The sequence below is a fragment of the Chlamydotis macqueenii genome, chromosome 5, assembly GCF_036417535.1.
Source record: "Chlamydotis macqueenii isolate bChlMac1 chromosome 5, bChlMac1.mat, whole genome shotgun sequence".
Classification (NCBI taxonomy): domain Eukaryota; kingdom Metazoa; phylum Chordata; class Aves; order Otidiformes; family Otididae; genus Chlamydotis; species Chlamydotis macqueenii.
Genome location: NC_141560.1, coordinates 72,216,817 through 72,235,106, shown reverse-complemented (window position 1 = coordinate 72,235,106; position 18,290 = coordinate 72,216,817). Strand labels below are relative to the sequence as shown.

Sequence of the window (18,290 nt, the reverse complement as noted above, 5' to 3'; positions counted from 1 at the left end):
CACAGGTCATATAAAATATATGCTTGACCGGTCTGTGAATAGACTGTTGTTGTTGACCTGGATGCATATCTTGGATGGTAGGGAGAGCTTCCATCTTGTCTCCAGGGATAACTGATTTTCATAACCTTTATTTGTCCCTACACAGGACCATACGTCTCCATTTTGAGACTTATGATTTGCCTTACTTCATAAGTCACAGCTCTGGGCTTTCCATGTAGCACGCACACGGAGGCAATGGAAAAGAGCAGAGGGTGAATTAAGATGCCATTTTGTCAGAGGCTCTCCACACTTGTAAAACCTGAGTGTGTCATAGAGGCAAAGCCGTGTCAGTGAGGGTAGAACTGGCCCCTTCTTTCTGAAGCAGAAGCAACTGGATTAGGTTGTGAGAATCTGCTGTGCCATCAGCAGCCTTGTGAAGGAAACTGTTCTCCTCTCAGCCAACGCAAACGGCCCATCCGTGCGGCTTCCTCCAGCCACGTGTTACTCTTGGGAACTAGTCCTAGCTCCAAAGCCTTGCCTCTTTCCTGAATGGCTAGGAGCACACAGACTCCCTAGGCTGCACCTTCTCTGCTTATGTTTCCTGTGGAATTCCTTGTCTTTTCCCAAGAAACTGCTGTGCTAAATTTCAGGTCGGGGCCAGTCCAAATCCTCGTATAATCAGAAAGGTTTAGCATCTCCTTCAACTCGAGTAGGTTTTTTTGCAAATGTAATTTTTCGTTTTTGTAATCATTGTTCTCTTTTTTTTTACCCCTTCTTCCAGACCCAGCTACTTCTGAGTGCCACGGAGGTATTGCCAAACCTGGCTAAGGCAGAGCTCCCGACAGCAGGTTCTGCTTACAGCCCCCAGCCCAGCTCGCCCTCCCCAGGAAAAGCAAACACAGCTGAAGGGGCAGCTGGAAAACAGACCCAGAGCAGACATGCCGGGTGTCCACGTGCACGCCCACGTTATTATACGACCCCGGCGCTACAGGAGCACGCGGCTCCTCGGCGAAAGGCAAAAATCGCATCCGTTCTGCCCTCACTGCTGCCGTGCAGAGCTCACCAAGGTCTGGCCCTGCGAGCTGGACGTCCCCGGCTCCCCATCAGCCATATGATGCGACAGCACACAGGACAGGCGCCAGCGGCCTCTGTGATGTCACAGTGCGTCCCCACGACGAGCCGGGGCCACCTGGCAGCTGAGACCACAACCTCTCCTGCCCCATCGCTGCCTGCCCTCAGTCTTGCCGCACCCTGCGACCGAGAGCTGCAGCAGCTGACAGGCTCGTCTGTGCCCGCTCGGACGGTCAAGGCTGAGAAAGCGGAAGCGTTGCTGCTCCTCCCGAGGAGGCTTCCCAGCGCGGCTCTGTCAGGAAGGCCCTGAGCGACTTTTCTGCTGTTGCCGCAGGCTTTGTGGGTGCCTCCAGCGTGGACGGAGCCTGGGTGGGCACCTGGAGACCTCACCGCCCGCGCGGCCCCGTCGCAGCCCAGTTCACGGGCCCGGGCCCCAAGTACTCCATCCCTGGGACAACAGGTAAAAGCACCGTCGCTCCAGGGGACGAGCGGCCACAGCCCCGTTCCCCTCTGCGCCAGGCCCCCGTGCTCTCGGCCGCAGCAAGGACACGGGCTGGCCAGAGGAAGGCTGAGGCCGCTGATGGGAGCGCCCGGGAAAGAGCCGCGGGCTCTGCGGAGCACGGAGGGGGCCTTAGCGGCACCGTAACCCGGAGCGCACAGGAGGAAGGCTGTTCTCCTCGTCCCTTTCTTCTCTACGGGTATTGAGGTTTCTTTCCATCGGGCCTCCGGGAAAGCAAACCATGAGAGATGTGATCTTCATGGTTGCTTTAAGTTGGCTGGCAACTGTTTTGGGGCGTAGTTCTTTGCGCCAGTAGCATTCTGGCCATACTGCCGGGAGCCGTTGCGCCTTTGGAGCGGCCCGCTGGCGTCATTCTTGAGGGAAGAAGTCGCAGGGGAGGGGAATTTGTTGAGGCCGGCGACTCCAGCTGCCCCACGCAGAAACTGGCTTTCAAAGCGCAGTTGCGGGCAGGTGGCCTTTCACGGGCTTTTCTTGCCAGGTTACCGGGATCACAATCCCACCAAAACCAAGGCCCCCGCGTACACATTTCGAGGGGCCGGCTCCCTGGTCACAGAGAGCTGCTCGCCCGGCCCCAGGTACTACGTCCAGTCCTCCATCACCAGGAACGGGAAGTACGTGGCTCCAGCACAGCCCATCTGCGGGCGCCACAAGATAAGGACAGAGGTCACCCCTGGACCCAGTGAGTACTGTTTCTCCAGCACTTCTTCCGGCCAAGCCAAGCGCGCCTCGCTGTCGCCCTGCGCTAGCGGGCTACCAAGCCATCAGCTCACGCCCGGAAGGAGCCTCGGAGGGTTCCGGAGAGAAAAGAAACAAGGCTGAGCGCCGCCTCCTGCCCTTTCCTCTTCGGCCTGGGGCAAAGAGCCCAACTTCACTGCTCTTCTCCGCTTCTCCTCCGCCCAGGCGACTACTCTGCCGACGAGGCCGACAAACACCGCTACAGACGCGCGCCGGCGCACTCCATGGTCTTCCGGCACGAGACTAAGGACGAGCGCTCTCCAGGTAAGGAACTGGGAGCCACGCGCCCCTGCAGCCTGCGTGTGCTCCAGGGAGCATCTGCTGGACAGCTTTTTCAACGGCCCCAGGGACGGGGCTCCGCAGCAGGCCGCAAGGCTCTCTTGACACGCTTCCTGATGTCCCAGAGCGCCAGCTCTCCCATCCCACACGAGAACCGGCAGCTGGGGCTCGGAGCCACTGACGCCGCGCCGTGGGCGGTGCAAGGTGGAGGCGACCCAGGGAGGAGCAGGACGTCCTTCCTGCTCCTCCGCACCGGGCGCCGCTCCTCTCCCCGCAGGACTCGCTCTCTGCCCGTTCCCCCTCCAGGTCCTGGCACCTACACCCTGCCCAGGCTGCTGGGGCCCCGCACAGCCTACACCCACGCCAGCCCGTGCTACTCCATCCGGGGGAAGAGCAAGCCCTGTGCTGGAGGCCTCCCCGAGGTGAGCTACGCTCCTCCGCTCTCTGGCCGCAGCAGCTGAAGCTCAGCCGCTCCCTCGGGGCAGGAGGGCTCCAGCGCCTGCTGCAGCCTCTCGTAACGCACCTTTGCCTGCACCGGCGGCAGAACCCCAGAAGCCGCGGATCCCTGGCTCTCCGCTGCCAGCAGCGGGAGAGGGGAGGCTCTGCCGGCACCCGCAGCCCCTCGCTTTCCAACACGGACCGCTTTGGCGGGGCAAAGCTCGTCGGCACTAACGGGAATCGCCCTCCTCCTCTGGGAACTCTGCCTCTCGGCAGGGGATCAGGAGGCGCCCTGGTTCCCCTCGCTTCCCTGGCCGGCCAGGGCAAGGAGCGCGGCCCACGTGGGCGCCCGGCGAGAATCGCCGCCCGCCTTTGGTACCCAGCAACCTCCCGCCTCTCTTACAGACGCCAGGTCCTGCTGCGTTCCCCAAGGTGTTATGGGCAAGGCCGGCTCTGGCCTGACCACAAAACGTACAACACCCTTGAGACGGCGCAGAGCGGCGCGGGGGTGCCACGGCTCGGCCCTGGCGCCAGGGCTGGCAGAGATCACCGAGCAGCTGCTGTCGAGGAGGATGGATCACAGCTGCTGTCTCAAAACCGGCGCTGAGAACGTGCCTTTAGCTGAACTTTGCTCAAAATCCGCACTTCTGTCCTAAGGGCCGGAACAGGCGGAGCTCCCCAGAGAAAAGGAGGAGCAGAGCTTGGTACTTGGCAGAAAAGGTCGGCCCCTAACAGCGAGCCCCCGGAGAGCTCTCCCCACCACGATCGACATCGACACCGAGCGTGAGGACCGGCGGGACGCTGCCTGGACCTGGGACCGTAGGGACGCCTTGGACCCGCGGTGGTAGCTATTCCCCTTTTTTTCCCTTATCTTTACTTTTCCTTTTCCCTCCCTTTCAGCTATCGCGCGCCGCTTTACGGGCAAAATAATCAAGTCTGTGCTGTTTGATTGAAGCCAGCCCCTCTGGCGTGTTCGCCGTAATTCTGCGCTGCGAGATCGCACTAAAGAACCATCGCGAGTCCCGAGCGGGCCGTGACGTTTTTCACATGGGCGTCACGGACAGGATCCTGAACGACAGAGGGGCGCAGGGGCTGCGGGCTGTAACACCGCGCTCAGGGGCTGCTTCTCCAGCACGGCCCTTCCCTCCCGCACCCCCCCGGCCTCGCCGAGCGGGAGCCGCGGAGCAGCGCTGGCCCCGCCGAGGTCCCGCAGCCAGCTGGGGAGCGCAGGCAGGCAGCCCCCTGCCCGTGCAGGGCGCTGCGCGCGGGCGAGGCGGCTGCCCGAGGGCCCCAGGCCGCTCATGGGAGCGCCTGGACGCTCCTGGGGTGCGCGGGCAAGGCACCGCGTGCACGCAGGGTGCGCGTGCGAGGGGTTTGCGAGGGGAAGCTGAGGGGTGCTTGTGCGAGGCTGCGCGTGGGGCCACCCCCTCGGCGCCCCGTGGGGTACAGGTGCCCCCCCATCCCCACACCCTCCCCCTGCCTCCCCCAGGAGCCAGGCCCCTGTCCCTGCCGCGTCCCGTCCCCACCCCAAGCACAGGCAGGGGACACGAGGCACCGCTCAGTGTTTTATTTATTGTCCCCGGCTGCGACAAAGGGGTTGTGCCCAGGGTGTTCCCAGGCGTGAGGGGGTGACACTGGGGCCGCGGGGACAACACGGGGCGTCAGCACACAGCGAGGGCGGCGCTGGGGTGGGGGACAATGTGGGGTGTTAGCAGGGCTGGCCTGTGGGGCTGATGACACGGGGTGATCTGCTGTAGGTGTGGGGACGGGGTGGCCCTGCGTGGGGACATGGGCCGTCCTTGTGCACTGCCGCGTGCGCGAGGACACGTGGAGTGTCACCATGCGTGTGCGGGGGCTCACGGGGTACAGGTCTATCCCCAGACACGTAACAGGACCCCAGAGACGGCTGCCCTCCCCGAGCTGTCCCTGCTCGGCTGCGCCCCATGGTGACACAGACGTCCCGAGCCCCTGCGTCTCCCTGCTACGCGATGCCACGTCCCGTACCTCCACCCGCCCCCGCGCGTCCCCGTCTCCTACCCGCGCTCGCAGATGAGCTCGACGACGCTGTGCTCCATGGGGACGGGGTCGAGGCAGCGGTGGGCGGCGCTGGCGGCCACCTCGTGCAGCAGCCCCTGCACCACCCGCTCGTCGGCGGCGAAGCGCCAGAGGTAGAGCTGCAGGTAGTGCCCGTCCACCTGCACCTGCTGCAGCCCGAAGCGCCCCAGCGTCCGCAGCCGCACGCACTCCAGCAGCGTCTTCAGGCTGATCTTGATGATCCCTGTCAGCACCGACACCTGGGGCGCGGGGACGCCCCCAGTCACATCTGCACCAGGGTGTGGGGACACCGGGGGCTCCCCTCTCCAGGCCAGCAGCTCCTAGGACACGCTCAAACCCCGGGATCCCCGGAGTCCTGACACGTGGCATGTGGGGACACCGGGGACACGTGGCCCAAATCCCCTCAGCGGGGGCGACACGAGGGACACCCTTGTGCTGGCTGCCGCTCCCAAGCCTGGCCGCATGGGACATGGAGGAGACGTGGCACAGGGGCACAGGGACACTCTTGGCCTGGCCGCTGGGAGCACAGGGACATGGGGACACCCTCACCCGGGACCCCCCGCGTCCTGACACCTAGGACAGGGAGCCTCAGCGGGAACACCCCTGTTGCGGTCAGCAGCCCCACGGGCCCCAACAGCTGGCTCTCGGGGACACCAGGGACAGGTGGCAGCCGGGAAGGTGGGCAGGTGAGAGACCCTGGGGGGCCCTTGGGGACACGGGGACGGCCCCGCGGCCTCACCTTGTTGAACTCGACAGGGCTGAAGATGTCAATGCGTTCGGAGAAGAGCTTCTGGATGTTGCTGAGCAGGTGGGTGTCCATGGGGGCGCTGGGGACAGTGACAGCAGGACAGTCAGGGACACGGGGACAGCCAGGTGCTTGAGAGAGCCAGGGGTGCGGGGGCAGGGACGCAGGGACGGCCAGGACACGGGGATGGGGACACAGAGATGGCCGGAGGCTGCGGGGACAGTCAGGGGACACTGGGACGGTTTGGGGACACAAGGACAGGACCATGACGACGGGCGGTGGATGTGGGGACAGTCAGGGAACGTGGGGATGGGCAAGGACAGCGAGAGACAAGACGACAACGGGACACAAGGCGCATGGGATCGTCAGGGGATACTGGGACAGCCTGGGGACAGACGGGGATGGTCAGGGGATACTGGGACAGCCACGGGATGTGGAGATGGTGGGAGGGATGCTGGGACAGCTCGGGGACACGAAGAGGGTCACGGGGGAGATGCAGCGGTTAGCGCAGGTGGACGCAGGGTGGCCTGGGGGGTGGCACCGGGTGCAGGGCTGACCTGGGGGTGTAGCTGGGGGCGTAGCGCCCCGCTGCGCGCGAGCTGCTGTAGACGGAGAAGGCGCGCCGGCTGGAGTCGCTGCTCTGCGCCCGCCGCACTCCCTCCTCGAAGAGCTGCCCCACCTGCGGCACCGCGCCCTCAGCGCTGGTATGCCAGAATCCACCCAAAATACCCTCTGGCACCCCTCTGGGACCCCCAAAGAGCCTCAAGGACCTTGCAGTGACCTCAAGGATCGCTCCGGACCCTTCGGGGACCCTCTGGGCCCCCCGGGAATGTCAGGCCCCCCTCAGCCCCTCTGGGCTCCTGGTGTGCCCAACCTGGATGTCGATGGCGGTGATGTCCTCGACCACGCGCTTCATGACGGCACGAACGTTGCGCGGCTCGACGGTGCCCAGCCAGTCTCGCGTCTCCACGCTCTTCCTCAGCATCTGTGCCACCGCGGCACCCTGGACCTGCACGTAGTGGTCGAGCAGCCGCTGCGCCGCCCCCCGCGCCTCCGCGCACAGCGCCGGTCCTGGTGTCACTGCTGGGCCCGAGTCCTGGTGGTCCAAGGGACAGGGAGACACGGAGGAACCCCCCGCACCTCCGCGCACAGCGCTGTCCCCACCGTCACCACGGCCCCGCGGCCTGGGGACACGAGGGACACGGGAACGCGTGGGGACGCCCCCTGTGCCTCCAGCATCCGATGTCTTGGGGGCACAGGGACATCGGGGACACACAGGATGCTCTCCAGGCCACCCCACCTGCAGCAGCATCACTGCCGTCCCCGTACCCTTGGGGGGCTGTGGGGGGGAAGTGGGGTCATGCTGAGGTGCCCTTGGGGACATCTGGGAGACCCTGACACAAGTGAGGCCCCTTCTGCCTCCGTGTGCACTGCCATCCCCAGGGTCAGATCCTGGCTGGACATGGCGCCGCAGCAGGGCACCGGGAGGGACGTGAGGACGTTCTGGGGTTCCCCAGGGGCATTTAGGGGCACACACAGACAGGAGGAAGATCCCCATACCGCCCCACGCACCACTGTCCCCACCGTGACATCCTGGGTGGACACAGGGCCACAGGGGAACGCGGGGCCATTCTGGGGACGATCAGACCGTTTTAGGTCCACTCAGCGATGCGTCGGGGGACACAGAAGACCCCCAGGCCTCCACGCACGCCAGGGTGCCCACCGCTGCGTCCTGACTGGGGGTGCAGGGCCATCGTGTGACATCTGGGGACATTCAGGGTCCCCCGAGGGCCATTCTGGGGCCACCCAGGGCAGTTGGGGGGCTCACCTGGGGGGGGAACTGCTCGTCGGTGAGCGTGAGGATGTAGCTGACGGTGGTGGCCTCGTAGTCAAGGCAGAGGCGGGCGAGGAGCAGAGCAGGGCTGGGGGCGCCGCGGGGGCGCCCCGCTCAGCCGGGCCGTCGGCGAAGCCCCGGGCAGTGCGGCAGAGCCAGCGCACGAAGGCCACCACCAGCCCCTCGCGCACCGCCTCCACGCAGAACTCCCCCTGCCACAAAGACAGCGGGTCACACCCCAAAAATACCACTCCGGGGCGCGGAAAACCCACCAACTGCCCCACGCAAGCTCCAAGCCGCCCCGCTGACCCCCAACTGCCTTGTGCAACCCCCCGGCCTCCCGCTCTGCGCCGTCTCAAGGGTGTTGTACGTTTTGTGGTCAGGCCAGAGCCGGCCTTGTCCATAACAATTCTGCTCCTGGGAAAAACAACTGCGTCTCGGGCAGGCTGCTGGCAGCAACGCGTGTCCAGCTGCGAGCTGACCGCAGGCCGCACCAAATCCGCGGTCCAGCTGGAGGGCCTCCATGGCGAGGCTGAGCCAATGCTGATTTTCTGACCCACCCTTACGGGCGGCCCCTGGATGCGAGCGACGGAGGAACGTACGACAAAGACTCAATATGAGTAATAAGCGTAGTTCCATTTATTAGTCCCAGATGCGCATATTTATATTGCTAAGATAAAATATGCCTACTAGTCATTGCGTGATTGGCTTAAGCTCTAATGGTTACATTTGCATATCCCTCCTACTTGCACTTAGCTAATCTGGATGTCCGTTAACCTGGAAAGTCCTGTACTTTTCATGTTTTCACTTCTCAAAGTTGTTTGCAATCTTCTTCTAGGTTGCTTCGTTTACTTTCTCACAGGAAGCTTCATTACTTTCTCACAGGCGGCCTCATTATTTTCTCACAGGTGGCTTCAGTACTTTCTTACAGGCGGCTTCAGCGATGTCCTTGAGGCCTGCTGCTCACAAACATAACAATTCCGTTCGGTCTGGATTGTTCACTAAGTGCCCCTGGTACTCCAGGTATCCAACACCTGGAAACGGTGCTCGCCGGCTCCGCGCCGAGATGAAGGGTGCGCGCAGGGGCCGGGGACAGCAGGCACCCAGCGCGTTGTACCGGGAATGCTCCCCGAGCTGTCCCGTGCAGGGACGAGCGGCGGGGTGGGACAGGAACGGGCTGACAGCAGTCAGAGCGCCCTGATGGTCACAAGCCGTAAAAGCCAGGGAGCGAGACCCTTGGTGGGCGCTAACCAAAGCCCCGGGTAACGCCTGGGGGCGTTAACTCAGAGCGCGACACCCTCGGGCGGGACCCTGGGGACCCTCGCGCTGCAGCTGTCAAAACTTGCACACCGCTGACAGAATCAGACGGCTCCAACTTCCCACCCCCATCCAAACCCTCCCAGGGAGACCGGAAAAGCCGCTTCATCTGTCTCCGGGCCATCGAAGGGGAAGAGCAGGGTTTGCTGTGAACATCAGCTGCTTTATTTCGACACCAAAGTCGGCTCCGACGTTTGTGCGCGCTGCGACGAGCGCGGGCAGGACAGCGCAGGCCTTTGAAACGGAGGCTGCCGTTGGCCCAGCTGGCAAAGGCGGGGGCACGCCGCAGCCTGCCCTGGGACCCGTGCACGCTGCTGCTCAGGTCTTTTTTCCCCTTGGGACCCGCAGGAGCTCCCGCAGCCGAGGAAAGGTGTCCACCAGCTTCTGGAGTGGAAACGGGCAGCAGCTAAACCTGCTTGGTTGCGTTTGTATTGGCCTCGGGCTCTGCCAGGGGGTCCAGGCGGTGAGAAAGTGACTCCGTGCCCGCGATGTCGGAGTATCTGTCCCTGCCGGGCGCAGCCCCATCGGCACGAGGATCCAGCCATAGAAGTGCTGGGGGGAGGTGTAGATTCCCTGACGGCCTGCGCGGGCACACGGCAAGAATCGACACCTGCCTTTGGCACCCAGCGGGTAACGGCCGCTCCCAAGAGATACGGCCACACCTGGCTAAGGCAGAGCCCCCGACAGCAGGTTCTGCTTACAGCCCCCAGCCCAGCTCGCCCTCCCCAGGAAAAGCAAACACAGCTGAAGGGGCAGCTGGAAAACAGACCCAGAGCAGACATGCCGGGTGTCCACATGCACACCCACGTTATTATACGACCCCGGCGCTACAGGAGTGCGCGGCTCCTTGGCGAAAGGCAAAAATCGCATCCGTTCTGCCCTCGCTGCTGCTGTGCAGAGCTCACCAAGGTCTGGCCCTGCGAGCTGGACGTCCCCGGCTCCCCATCAGCCATATGATGCGACAGCACACAGGACAGGCGCCAGCAGCCTCTGTGATGTCACAGTGCGTCCCCACGACGAGCCGGGGCCGCCTGGCAGCTGAGACCACAACCTCTCCTGCCCCATCGCTGCCTGCCCTCAGTCTCGCCGCACCCTGCGACCGAGAGCTGCAGCAGCCGACAGGCTCGTCTGTGCCCGCTCGGACGGTCAAGGCTGAGAAAGCGGAAGCGTTGCTGCTCCTCCCGAGGAGGCTTCCCAGCGCGGCTCTGTCAGGAAGGCCCTGAGCGACTTTTCTGCTGTTGCCGCAGGCTTTGTGGGTGCCTCCAGCATGGACGGAGCCTGGGTGGGCACCTGGAGACCTCACCGCCCGCGCGGCCCCGTCGCGGCCCAGTTCACGGGCCCGGGCCCCAAGTACTCCATCCCTGGGACAACAGGTAAAAGCACCGTCGCGAGGAGGGGCGGCACATCCGCCGCCTCCAGGGGACGAGCGGCCATGGCTCCGTTCCCCTCTGCGCCAGGCCCCCGTGCTCTCGGCCGCAGCAAGGACACGGGCTGGCCAGAGGAAGGCTCAGGCTGCTGATGGAGCGCCCGGGAAAGAGCCGCGGGCTCTGCGGAGCACGGAGGGGGCCTTAGCGGCACCGTAACCCGGAGCGCACAGGAGGAAGCGTGTTCTCCTCGTCCCTTTCTTCTCTACGGGTATTGAGGTTTCTTTCCATCGGGCCTCCGGGAAAGCAAACCATGAGAGATGTGATCTTCACGGTTGCTTTAAGTTGGCTCGCAACTGTTTTGGGGCGTAGTTCTTTGCGCCAGTAGCATTCTGGCCATACTGCGGTTAGCCGCACAGCGCCGGGAGCCGTTGCGCCTTTGGAGCGGCCCGCTGGCGTCATTCTTGAGGGAAGAAGTCGCAGGGGAGGGGAATTTGTTGAGGCCGGCGACTCCAGCTGCCCCACGCAGAAACTGGCTTTCAAAGCGCAGTTGCGGGCAGGTGGCCTTTCACGGGCTTTTCTTGCCAGGTTACCGGGATCACAATCCCACCAAAACCAAGGCCCCCGCGTACACATTTCGAGGGGCCGGCTCCCTGGTCACAGAGAGCTGCTCGCCCGGCCCCAGGTACTACGTCCAGTCCTCCATCACCAGGAACGGGAAGTACGTGGCTCCAGCACAGCCCATCTGCGGGCGCCACAAGATAAGGACAGAGGTCACCCCTGGACCCAGTGAGTACTGTTTCTCCAGCACTTCTTCCGGCCAAGCCAAGCGCGCCTCGCTGTCGCCCTGCGCTAGCGGGCTACCAAGCCATCAGCTCACGCCCGGAAGGAGCCTCGGAGGGTTCCGGAGAGAAAAGAAACAAGGCTGAGCACCGCCTCCTGCCCTTTCCTCTTCGGCCTGGGGCAAAGAGCCCAACTTCACTGCTCTTCTCCGCTTCTCCTCCGCCCAGGCGACTACTCTGCCGACGAGGCCGACAAACACCGCTACAGACGCGCGCCGGCGCACTCCATGGTCTTCCGGCACGAGACTAAGGACGAGCGCTCTCCAGGTAAGAAACTGGGAGCCACGCGCCCCTGCAGCCTGCGTGTGCTCCAGGGAGCATCTGCTGGACAGCTTTTTCAACGGCCCCAGGGACGGGGCTCCGCAGCAGGCCGCAAGGCTCTCTTGACACGCTTCCTGATGTCCCAGAGCGCCAGCTCTCCCATCCCACACGAGAACCGGCAGCTGGGGCTCGGAGCCACTGACGCTGCGCCGCGGGCGGTGCAAGGTGGAGGCGACCCAGGGAGGGGCAGGACGTCCTTCCTGCTCCTCTCCGCGCCGGGCGCCGCTCCTCTCCCCGCAGGACTCGCTCTCTGCCCGTTCCCCCTCCAGGTCCTGGCACCTACACCCTGCCCAGGCTGCTGGGGCCCTGCACAGCCTACACCCACGCCAGCCCGTGCTACTCCATCCGGGGGAAGAGCAAGCCCTGTGCTGGAGGCCTCCCCGAGGTGAGCTACGCTCCTCCGCTCTCTGGCCGCAGCAGCTGAAGCTCAGCCGCTCCCTCGGGGCAGGAGGGCTCCAGCGCCTGCTGCAGCCTCTCGTAACGCACCTTTGCCTGCACCGGCGGCAGAACCCCAGAAGCCGCGGATCCCTGGCTCTCCGCTGCCAGCAGCGGGAGAGGGGAGGCTCTGCCGGCACCCGCAGCCCCTCGCTTTCCAACACGGACCGCTTTGGCGGGGCAAAGCTCGTCGGCGCTAACGGGAATCGCCCTCCTCCTCTGGGAACTCTGCCTCTCGGCAGGGGATCAGGAGGCGCCCTGGTTCCCCTCGCTTCCCTGGCCGGCCAGCCCAAGGAGCGCGGCCCGCGTGGGCGCCCGGCGAGAATCGCCGCCCGCCTTTGGTACCCAGCAACCTCCCGCCTCTCTTACAGACGCCAGGTCCTGCTGCGTTCCCCAAGGTGGAACTGGACGTCTACAAAACCAGGGCTCCCAAGTACACCATGCCGCTCAAAACCAAACTTGCCGGCGACCAAACGGTGAAGCCGGGGCCGGCAGACTACCACCTGGGAAAGGTAAGGCAGCCTGCCCGCCTCTCCTCCTCCGCTTTGCCACGAGCAGCCCTTCCGCATCCGCCCGTGCCGACGGGGCTCCTGGGAACTCGACACCTCGCTGCAGCCACCGCCCGCGGGACAGCAGCCCGGCTGCCTTGGCCCAGAGCCGAGCAGAGGCAGGCCAGACAACGCGGCTCTGCCTGCCCGGTAGCCCAGCCATTCCACGCCGCTATGCGTGCACACATCACAAGCTCTTCGGGAGCAGGCGCCGCCGCCGAAGGGACGAGCAGACCTGGCTTGCGCACTGGGCATCGGCAGGGAGGGCAGGGGCGTCCGGCCAGGCCTGGCTGGAGCTAGAAGGCCTCTGGACTTGAGCAAGTTCCACCGCCAGCTCGGCTGCCGCTCTCCAGCTGGGCTCGCCCCGCCGGATGGCGCGGCCGTGGGGCTCCATTTGCCTCAGAGGCACGATCCGTTCTTTGAGCGGCCTCCTGAAAACCTTCCACGGGTGTATTTTGGCCGCCCCTGAGGTCCTTTCCTCTTGCCTTTACGTTCCTCCCCAAGAAGGGGAGAAACGCCACCGGGGAGCGGCAGCAGACCATCACAATGTCCTGATGACGCAGGAGGTTTCCAGCAAGCGCGCCGTGGGCACGGGGGCAGTCGGCTGCAAGCGCCCCGGCGCGCCGACAGCAACGCAGGACAAATGGCCGAGGCACACAGAGCGACTCGTTACGCCGGGCGGCCTTCCCTGATGATGAGCCTTCTGGAGAAGGTGGCGGCACCACGGTCACCTTTTTTTCTTCTCACTTTTCCCCTCTAGGTGACGCTGACCAAGCCCCGGGCACCTGCTCCCACTTTTGGTCTCCGGCATTCCCCCTACGTGGCCCCTCTGATATGAGTCCGATAAGAACATGCGCCCAGAGATCGTCTCCGTGCACCTTCTGCGGGGAGAGGGGCTGCGTGAGCGCCAACCGTCGGCTCGCTCGCTTCACGTCCGTGCCTCGGCTAAAACACCGCAAGCCGAGGACAAGGGGAGAGCTCCGGCACCGACAGCGGGAGCCAGGCAGAGCTCCGACGGCGCCGTTTCCCCCGACCGGAGCGAAGCGCTGCTCCGCGAAAGCAGTCCGGCCCTGCCCCGCGCTCTCCCACCCCCCGGCCCGGCGTCCCGCAGGCACGGGCTCGGCCCCAAGGCCCCAGTCCATCTCGGCACCCGCCTTGCCGGTGCGCACGGGCGGCTGCTCTCCAGGGAAGGAACGCTGCGCGGGGAAGCTCGGAGCTGTGCCTCTCCTACCAGGATGTCCAGCTGGCCCCGCCACAGTCAGGGCCACCAGGCTTTTCTTCACGGGTTTCCTGGGTCACAATCCAGCCAAAACCAAAGCCCCAGTACGCTTTTCGAGGGGCCAGACCTCTGGTCACACAGAGCTGCTCTCGGCGTCCTTGGGACGATGTCCAGCCCTCCATCAGCACCTCAGGACTGGATGGGCACAGGGAGACCTTGCTGCCACCTGGCCATGACTGGGCCACCAGGCTTTTCTTCATGGGTTTCCTGGATCACAATCCAACCACAACCAAAGCCCCAGTACACGTTTTGAGGGGCCAGACCTCTGGTTGCGGAGAGCTGCTTGCTGGGCCCCAGGTATCTCATCCATCACCAGAACGGGAAGTACGTGGCTCCAGCACAGCCCGCCTGCGGACGCCACAGGATAAGGATGGAGGTGACCAAGTGAGTACCGTTTCTCCAGCACCTTTGGGCAAGACAGGCGCACCTTGCTGTCCTGTGCTGGTGAAGTGACCCGGCCTGCCTCCCGGGCCTGAGCCAGAGCTGACCCGTGCTGATGCGCATCGCAGCAGCATTGTGGTGGTGGCGGCACTCACTTAGTGGGTACGCGCAGTGTGAGGAAATACCTCATACGAATGACGCGGATCACGCCCCAGGCACCTGCTCCCGCTTTCGGACTCCGACGTTCCTGCTGCACCGCTTGTCTCCTATGGGTATCTGACCAGCTGCACCTGCAAACTGCGCTTACTCTGTCCCACTGCTTCGTGTGTAAAACCCTACGAATGTGTCTGCTGCTGAGACCTGCCAGCCTCTTGTCCTCAACAATTAACTAATTTTAATAGCTCTCCCGGTTCTGCAAGGATTTCTCACTTTTGCTGCAGGTTTGTTAGCTGTCAAGTGTCCCAGCTGAGTTAACTGTATAGTTCTGTTTCCTTGAGTGTTAATTAAAAAAAAGTTCTGTATATGATGTTGTCGTGGTTTTGTTTAGTGGGGGGGGGCCTAAGGTGGTAGCTTCTGTAGGAAACTGCTAGAAGTCGCTCCCCTTTGTTCAGTGGACTCGGCCGGGCCTAGGGCGGACCCGCTGCTGGCCAAGGCCGAGCCGATTGGTAGCAGAATGTCCCGTGATAACGCCTCTGCGATAACGTATTTAAGAATGGGAAAACAGAAAAAAAAGAGAGAAGAGAAGATGTGAAGAAGCTGAGCGGGGGCAGAGGCCCAGAGGGGGAGGCGCAGGCCTCATGGGCCTTGCAGGCCTCACCCTCTGGCGTCTCGCCAGGCAGCCGACTGGGCCCAACTCGGCCCGGCCTGGCTGCAGGAAGTGGAGAGGAGATGAGAAGTGAATAAGATGTAAAAAAAAGATCCTGAGAGACATCTACCAGCCTATTGTGAGGAACGGCTGCAGACGCCAAGGTCAGTTCAGAAGGAGGGGGAGGAGTAATTCGGCTCCTGGCCAAGATTCCCCTGCAGCCTGTGGTGACGACCATGGTGGAGCAGGTTGTCTCCCTGCAGCCCATGGAGGTCCACGGAGGAGCAGAGATCCACTTGGAGCCCGTGAAGGACCCCATACCGGGGGAGGTGGGTGCCTGAAGGCAGCTGTGGCCCATGGAGGGCCCGCTGGGACAGCTGTTCTGGAGGGACTGCACCTCGTGGAAGAGGTGACCCACGCCGGAGCAGTTCCACGAAGGACTGTGGCCCGTGGGAGGGACCCCACGCTGGAGCAGGGGAGGAATGTGAGGAGTTCTTCCCCCGACCATGAAGCAGCGGCGTAGAACAACATATGATGAACTGACTGCAACCCCCATTCCCTCTTCCCCCCTGTGCCGCTCGGGGGGGGAAGGTAGTAGAGATAATGTTAAGCTTGGGAAGAGGGAGGGGTGGGGGGAGGTTATCTTGTTCTCTGTCTCATTGTCCTGCTGTTTGTAGTAATAAATGAATAGTTTTCCCCAAGTCGAGTCTGTTTTGCCCGTGACGGTAACTTTAAGGATTTCTCCCTGTCCTTATCTCAAACCTTGAGCCGTTTTTCCTTATATTTTCTCTCCCTGTTCTCTCAGAAGGTGGGGGGAGTGAGAGAGAGACTGCGTAGTCTGGTCCGATCGGGGCTGAACTACGACAGATGTGTCTGTATGTGAACCCTGCCCTCACTTTCCTCTCTTCTCATGTCACAGCTTGTTCCTGCAAAGGGTGAATCTTATTTTTTTTCACTCTATTTTTTCCCCACGTGTTATTTCAGACACCTGGAGCACAGTGGGAAGCAGTGCTTCCCCAAGGACAGGCACCGATTTCTCTCACTGTTAAATGGGAAGCGTCAAAAGAGGCTTCCAAACACCCGGCCGCACATAATCCCCAGCACTGCTGAAGAAACCCCCCAGGAGCTCATGGTCGTGTTTTGCACGCCTTGTTTTCCAGTGTCATGGCTTCATGCTATCGTCATTAACAACGGTGTGTTTCTGGCAATTTCTTGTCAGGTCCCATGGGGTTACTATTGTTTTTACCTCCTCGCCTAGCTCACAAGGAGCTTGTGGGAGTGTGAGCTCTGCCATTCCCGTCTTCCTAACCTGCAGTCGCGTTACGAGTATGATCTGCAGTCTGGCATTTCTCTCCAGGGCTCTTAAGCCTTTTATGCACTTTGTGAGTGTTAAACTGTGCCATAAACACCCCTCATAGAGGGGTTAAAAAAAAAAAGCGCCCCAAACTGAGCACGGAGGGAGTGCAGTGGGTTGAAAAGAAACAAGCTCTCAGCCCCTCTGGGTGCTGGGGCTCCTGCTCTTTCCCCGGACACCCGGTGTCCGAGTGTGAGCCAGCCTGAGCGCGCCGGCGTCGGTCCGTGTGTTAAACGGTGCTACAGCCAAACTGGCTGCTTTTTCAGCTAAAACCCCAGGTGAAACGCTTTCGTACCGCCCCACAAACAGCTCGGCGTGCGCTCGGCTGCCCCAGGCCTCGTCTGCCTTTGTTCCTCCTTCGCCTCGGCAGCTTTAACAGACCCTGCCCCATCCGCGCCTCCGTTTTCCTCTTGTTTTGTGATAGAAATGATTAATCAACATAATTTTAGAATAAAATGATTTTGGAAAATTTAATGTCAACATGAGGTGATTGTGGCTTACTCTATTACTGTAGCCATGTAGGCTAAATTTTATCTGAGCTCTGTTAATCCGTAGAGGGACCAGGCGGGTTTAGACCTGTTAGTCAGAAGTTAGCCTGGCGCATCCGGGGCGGTTCGCAAGGGTGGCAGAGCAAAGGCAGGCCTGCAGAACGAGGTGTGAACGCGCGCCCTGAGCCAGTCCTTTGCAGGCAGAAAGTCCAGGACGATGCGGCCTGTTCCCGAGACCACAGAGGGAGATTTGAGGGGGGCTCAGCCAGCAGAGTCGAGGAGGGGATGCTCCAGCGGCCCCCGGGACCACGGGAGGACCCTTGACTCGAAAGACAGCGTGCGCGAGTGGGTGGGGAATGTGGTATCAATGGTTTATCGGAAAACTGGTGATTTTGTGTCTGTGCTCTGGGAATTATCGGTGGTTATGCATGGAATCACTGAATGTCTTCTGCCCAGATTTCCAGACCCGCACGCGCGCCAGGCGGAGCGACCCCCGCGCATCAGCGCCGCAACAAAGAACGGCGGCTTCTCACTGGCACGTCGGCGCTCAGGGGTCGGTCCCCGGCTGCGGAGGCAGTTTCTGGCCCTTGTAATTCCGCTCCCGCTCGCTGCCGGTTCCGTTCACGCAGCCGCGTGCACCGCAGCCGTTGTACAGGGAAGCCGAGGGCGCTCCCGGCCCTTCCCGAAGGCAGAGCTCCCCTCGCAGCTCCCCTGAGAGCCGCGGGCTCCCCGCGGGGCTGTCCCGCCGCTCCTCCGCGGGCCGGGGGCCGCGCAGCTCGTGGGTGGAGGGAGCGGCGGCACCCGCGCCGGCGGGGGGATCGGTGCGGCTAATCGCCGCGGTTTGGGGAGCGAGGAAATAAACCTGCTCGGGCCCTCCTGCGCGGGGCCGCGCCCGGGCGCGGCCTCCGCCCCGCCTTTTCCCGCCCCAGCTGGGGCTGCCGCCGCCGCGGCTCCCCCGGGGAACAGCTCCCCGCTCCGGCGCCGTCCGGCCGGGGCTGCGGGGCACGCCGTCCGGCCGGGGCGGGGGTTGTGGGTCTCGCCCCGGCAGCTGCCCTGCCGCCTCCCGCCCCCCGGCACAGCCGCCCTTCCCTCGGCTTCCGCGGCACGGGGCGCTGCCGGCGCCATCTTGGGGCGGGCGCTGCCCAGCGCGGGAGCGGCAGGAGAGGCACGGCTCCGAGCTTCCCCGCGCAGCGTTCCTTCCCTGGAGAGCAGCCGCCCGTGCGCACCGGCAAGGCGGGTGCCGAGATGGACTGGGGCCTTGGGGCCGAGCCCGTGCCTGCGGGACGCCGGGCCGGGGGGTGGGAGAGCGCGGGGCAGGGCCGGACTGCTTTCGCGGAGCAGCGCTTCGCTCCGGTCGGGGGAAACGGCGCCGTCGGAGCTCTGCCTGGCTCCCGCTGTCGGTGCCGGAGCTCTCCCCTTGTCCTCGGCTTGCGGTGTTTTAGCCGAGGCACGGACGTGAAGCGAGCGAGCCGACGGTTGGCGCTCACGCAGCCCCTCTCC

General features: G+C 63.4%; 3 protein-coding genes across 3 annotated transcripts; 2 read left to right on the top strand and 1 right to left on the bottom strand.

Moving 5' to 3' along the window:
• The first annotated feature begins 917 nt into the window (after positions 1-917).
• Positions 918-3,045, top strand: LOC147600726 (uncharacterized). Its single transcript, XM_086749663.1, has 5 exons — positions 918-994; positions 1,036-1,259; positions 1,385-1,510; positions 2,049-2,249; positions 2,471-3,045. The coding sequence occupies exons 1-5, from the start codon at positions 918-920 to the stop codon at positions 3,043-3,045; spliced, it is 1,203 nt and encodes a 400-aa protein (XP_086605789.1).
• Positions 3,046-4,566: 1,521 nt separating this feature from the next.
• Positions 4,567-7,753, bottom strand: LOC147600725 (vacuolar protein sorting-associated protein 51 homolog). Its single transcript, XM_086748858.1, has 6 exons — positions 7,651-7,753; positions 6,697-6,918; positions 6,380-6,501; positions 5,817-5,904; positions 5,060-5,316; positions 4,567-4,705 (listed from the first exon to the last, which is right to left on the bottom strand). Exons 2-6 carry the CDS (start codon positions 6,805-6,807, stop codon positions 4,684-4,686), a joined length of 600 nt encoding a protein of 199 aa, XP_086604984.1. The 5' UTR covers positions 6,808-6,918; positions 7,651-7,753; the 3' UTR covers positions 4,567-4,683.
• A 2,487-nt stretch (positions 7,754-10,240) lies between these two features.
• LOC147600724 (ciliary microtubule associated protein 1A-like) lies at positions 10,241-13,370 on the top strand. Its single transcript, XM_086748857.1, has 6 exons — positions 10,241-10,346; positions 10,926-11,126; positions 11,348-11,446; positions 11,770-11,885; positions 12,307-12,447; positions 13,244-13,370. Exons 1-6 carry the CDS (start codon positions 10,241-10,243, stop codon positions 13,319-13,321), a joined length of 741 nt encoding a protein of 246 aa, XP_086604983.1. The 3' UTR covers positions 13,322-13,370.
• The last annotated feature ends 4,920 nt before the right edge of the window (positions 13,371-18,290 follow it).

Excerpts from the sequence above, each read along its gene's own strand:
- LOC147600725 (XM_086748858.1), bottom strand. The coding sequence starts at position 6,807 with ATGCTGAGGAAGAGCGTGGAGACGCGAGACTGGCTGGGCACCGTCGAG. Across the intron at positions 6,502-6,696 it reads TCACCGCCATCGACATCCAG|GTGGGGCAGCTCTTCGAGGA; the intron begins GTTGGGCACACC and ends GCGGTGCCGCAG. Across the intron at positions 5,317-5,816 it reads GCCCTGTCGAGTTCAACAAG|GTGTCGGTGCTGACAGGGAT; the intron begins GTGAGGCCGCGG and ends CCCGCGCCCCAG.
- LOC147600724 (XM_086748857.1), top strand. The coding sequence starts at position 10,241 with ATGGACGGAGCCTGGGTGGGCACCTGGAGACCTCACCGCCCGCGCGGC. Across the intron at positions 11,127-11,347 it reads AGAGGTCACCCCTGGACCCA|GCGACTACTCTGCCGACGAG; the intron begins GTGAGTACTGTT and ends TCCTCCGCCCAG. Across the intron at positions 11,447-11,769 it reads TAAGGACGAGCGCTCTCCAG|GTCCTGGCACCTACACCCTG; the intron begins GTAAGAAACTGG and ends TTCCCCCTCCAG.
- LOC147600726 (XM_086749663.1), top strand. The coding sequence starts at position 918 with ATGCCGGGTGTCCACGTGCACGCCCACGTTATTATACGACCCCGGCGC. Across the intron at positions 995-1,035 it reads ACGCGGCTCCTCGGCGAAAG|AGCTCACCAAGGTCTGGCCC; the intron begins GCAAAAATCGCA and ends GCTGCCGTGCAG. Across the intron at positions 1,511-2,048 it reads CTCCATCCCTGGGACAACAG|GTTACCGGGATCACAATCCC; the intron begins GTAAAAGCACCG and ends TTTTCTTGCCAG.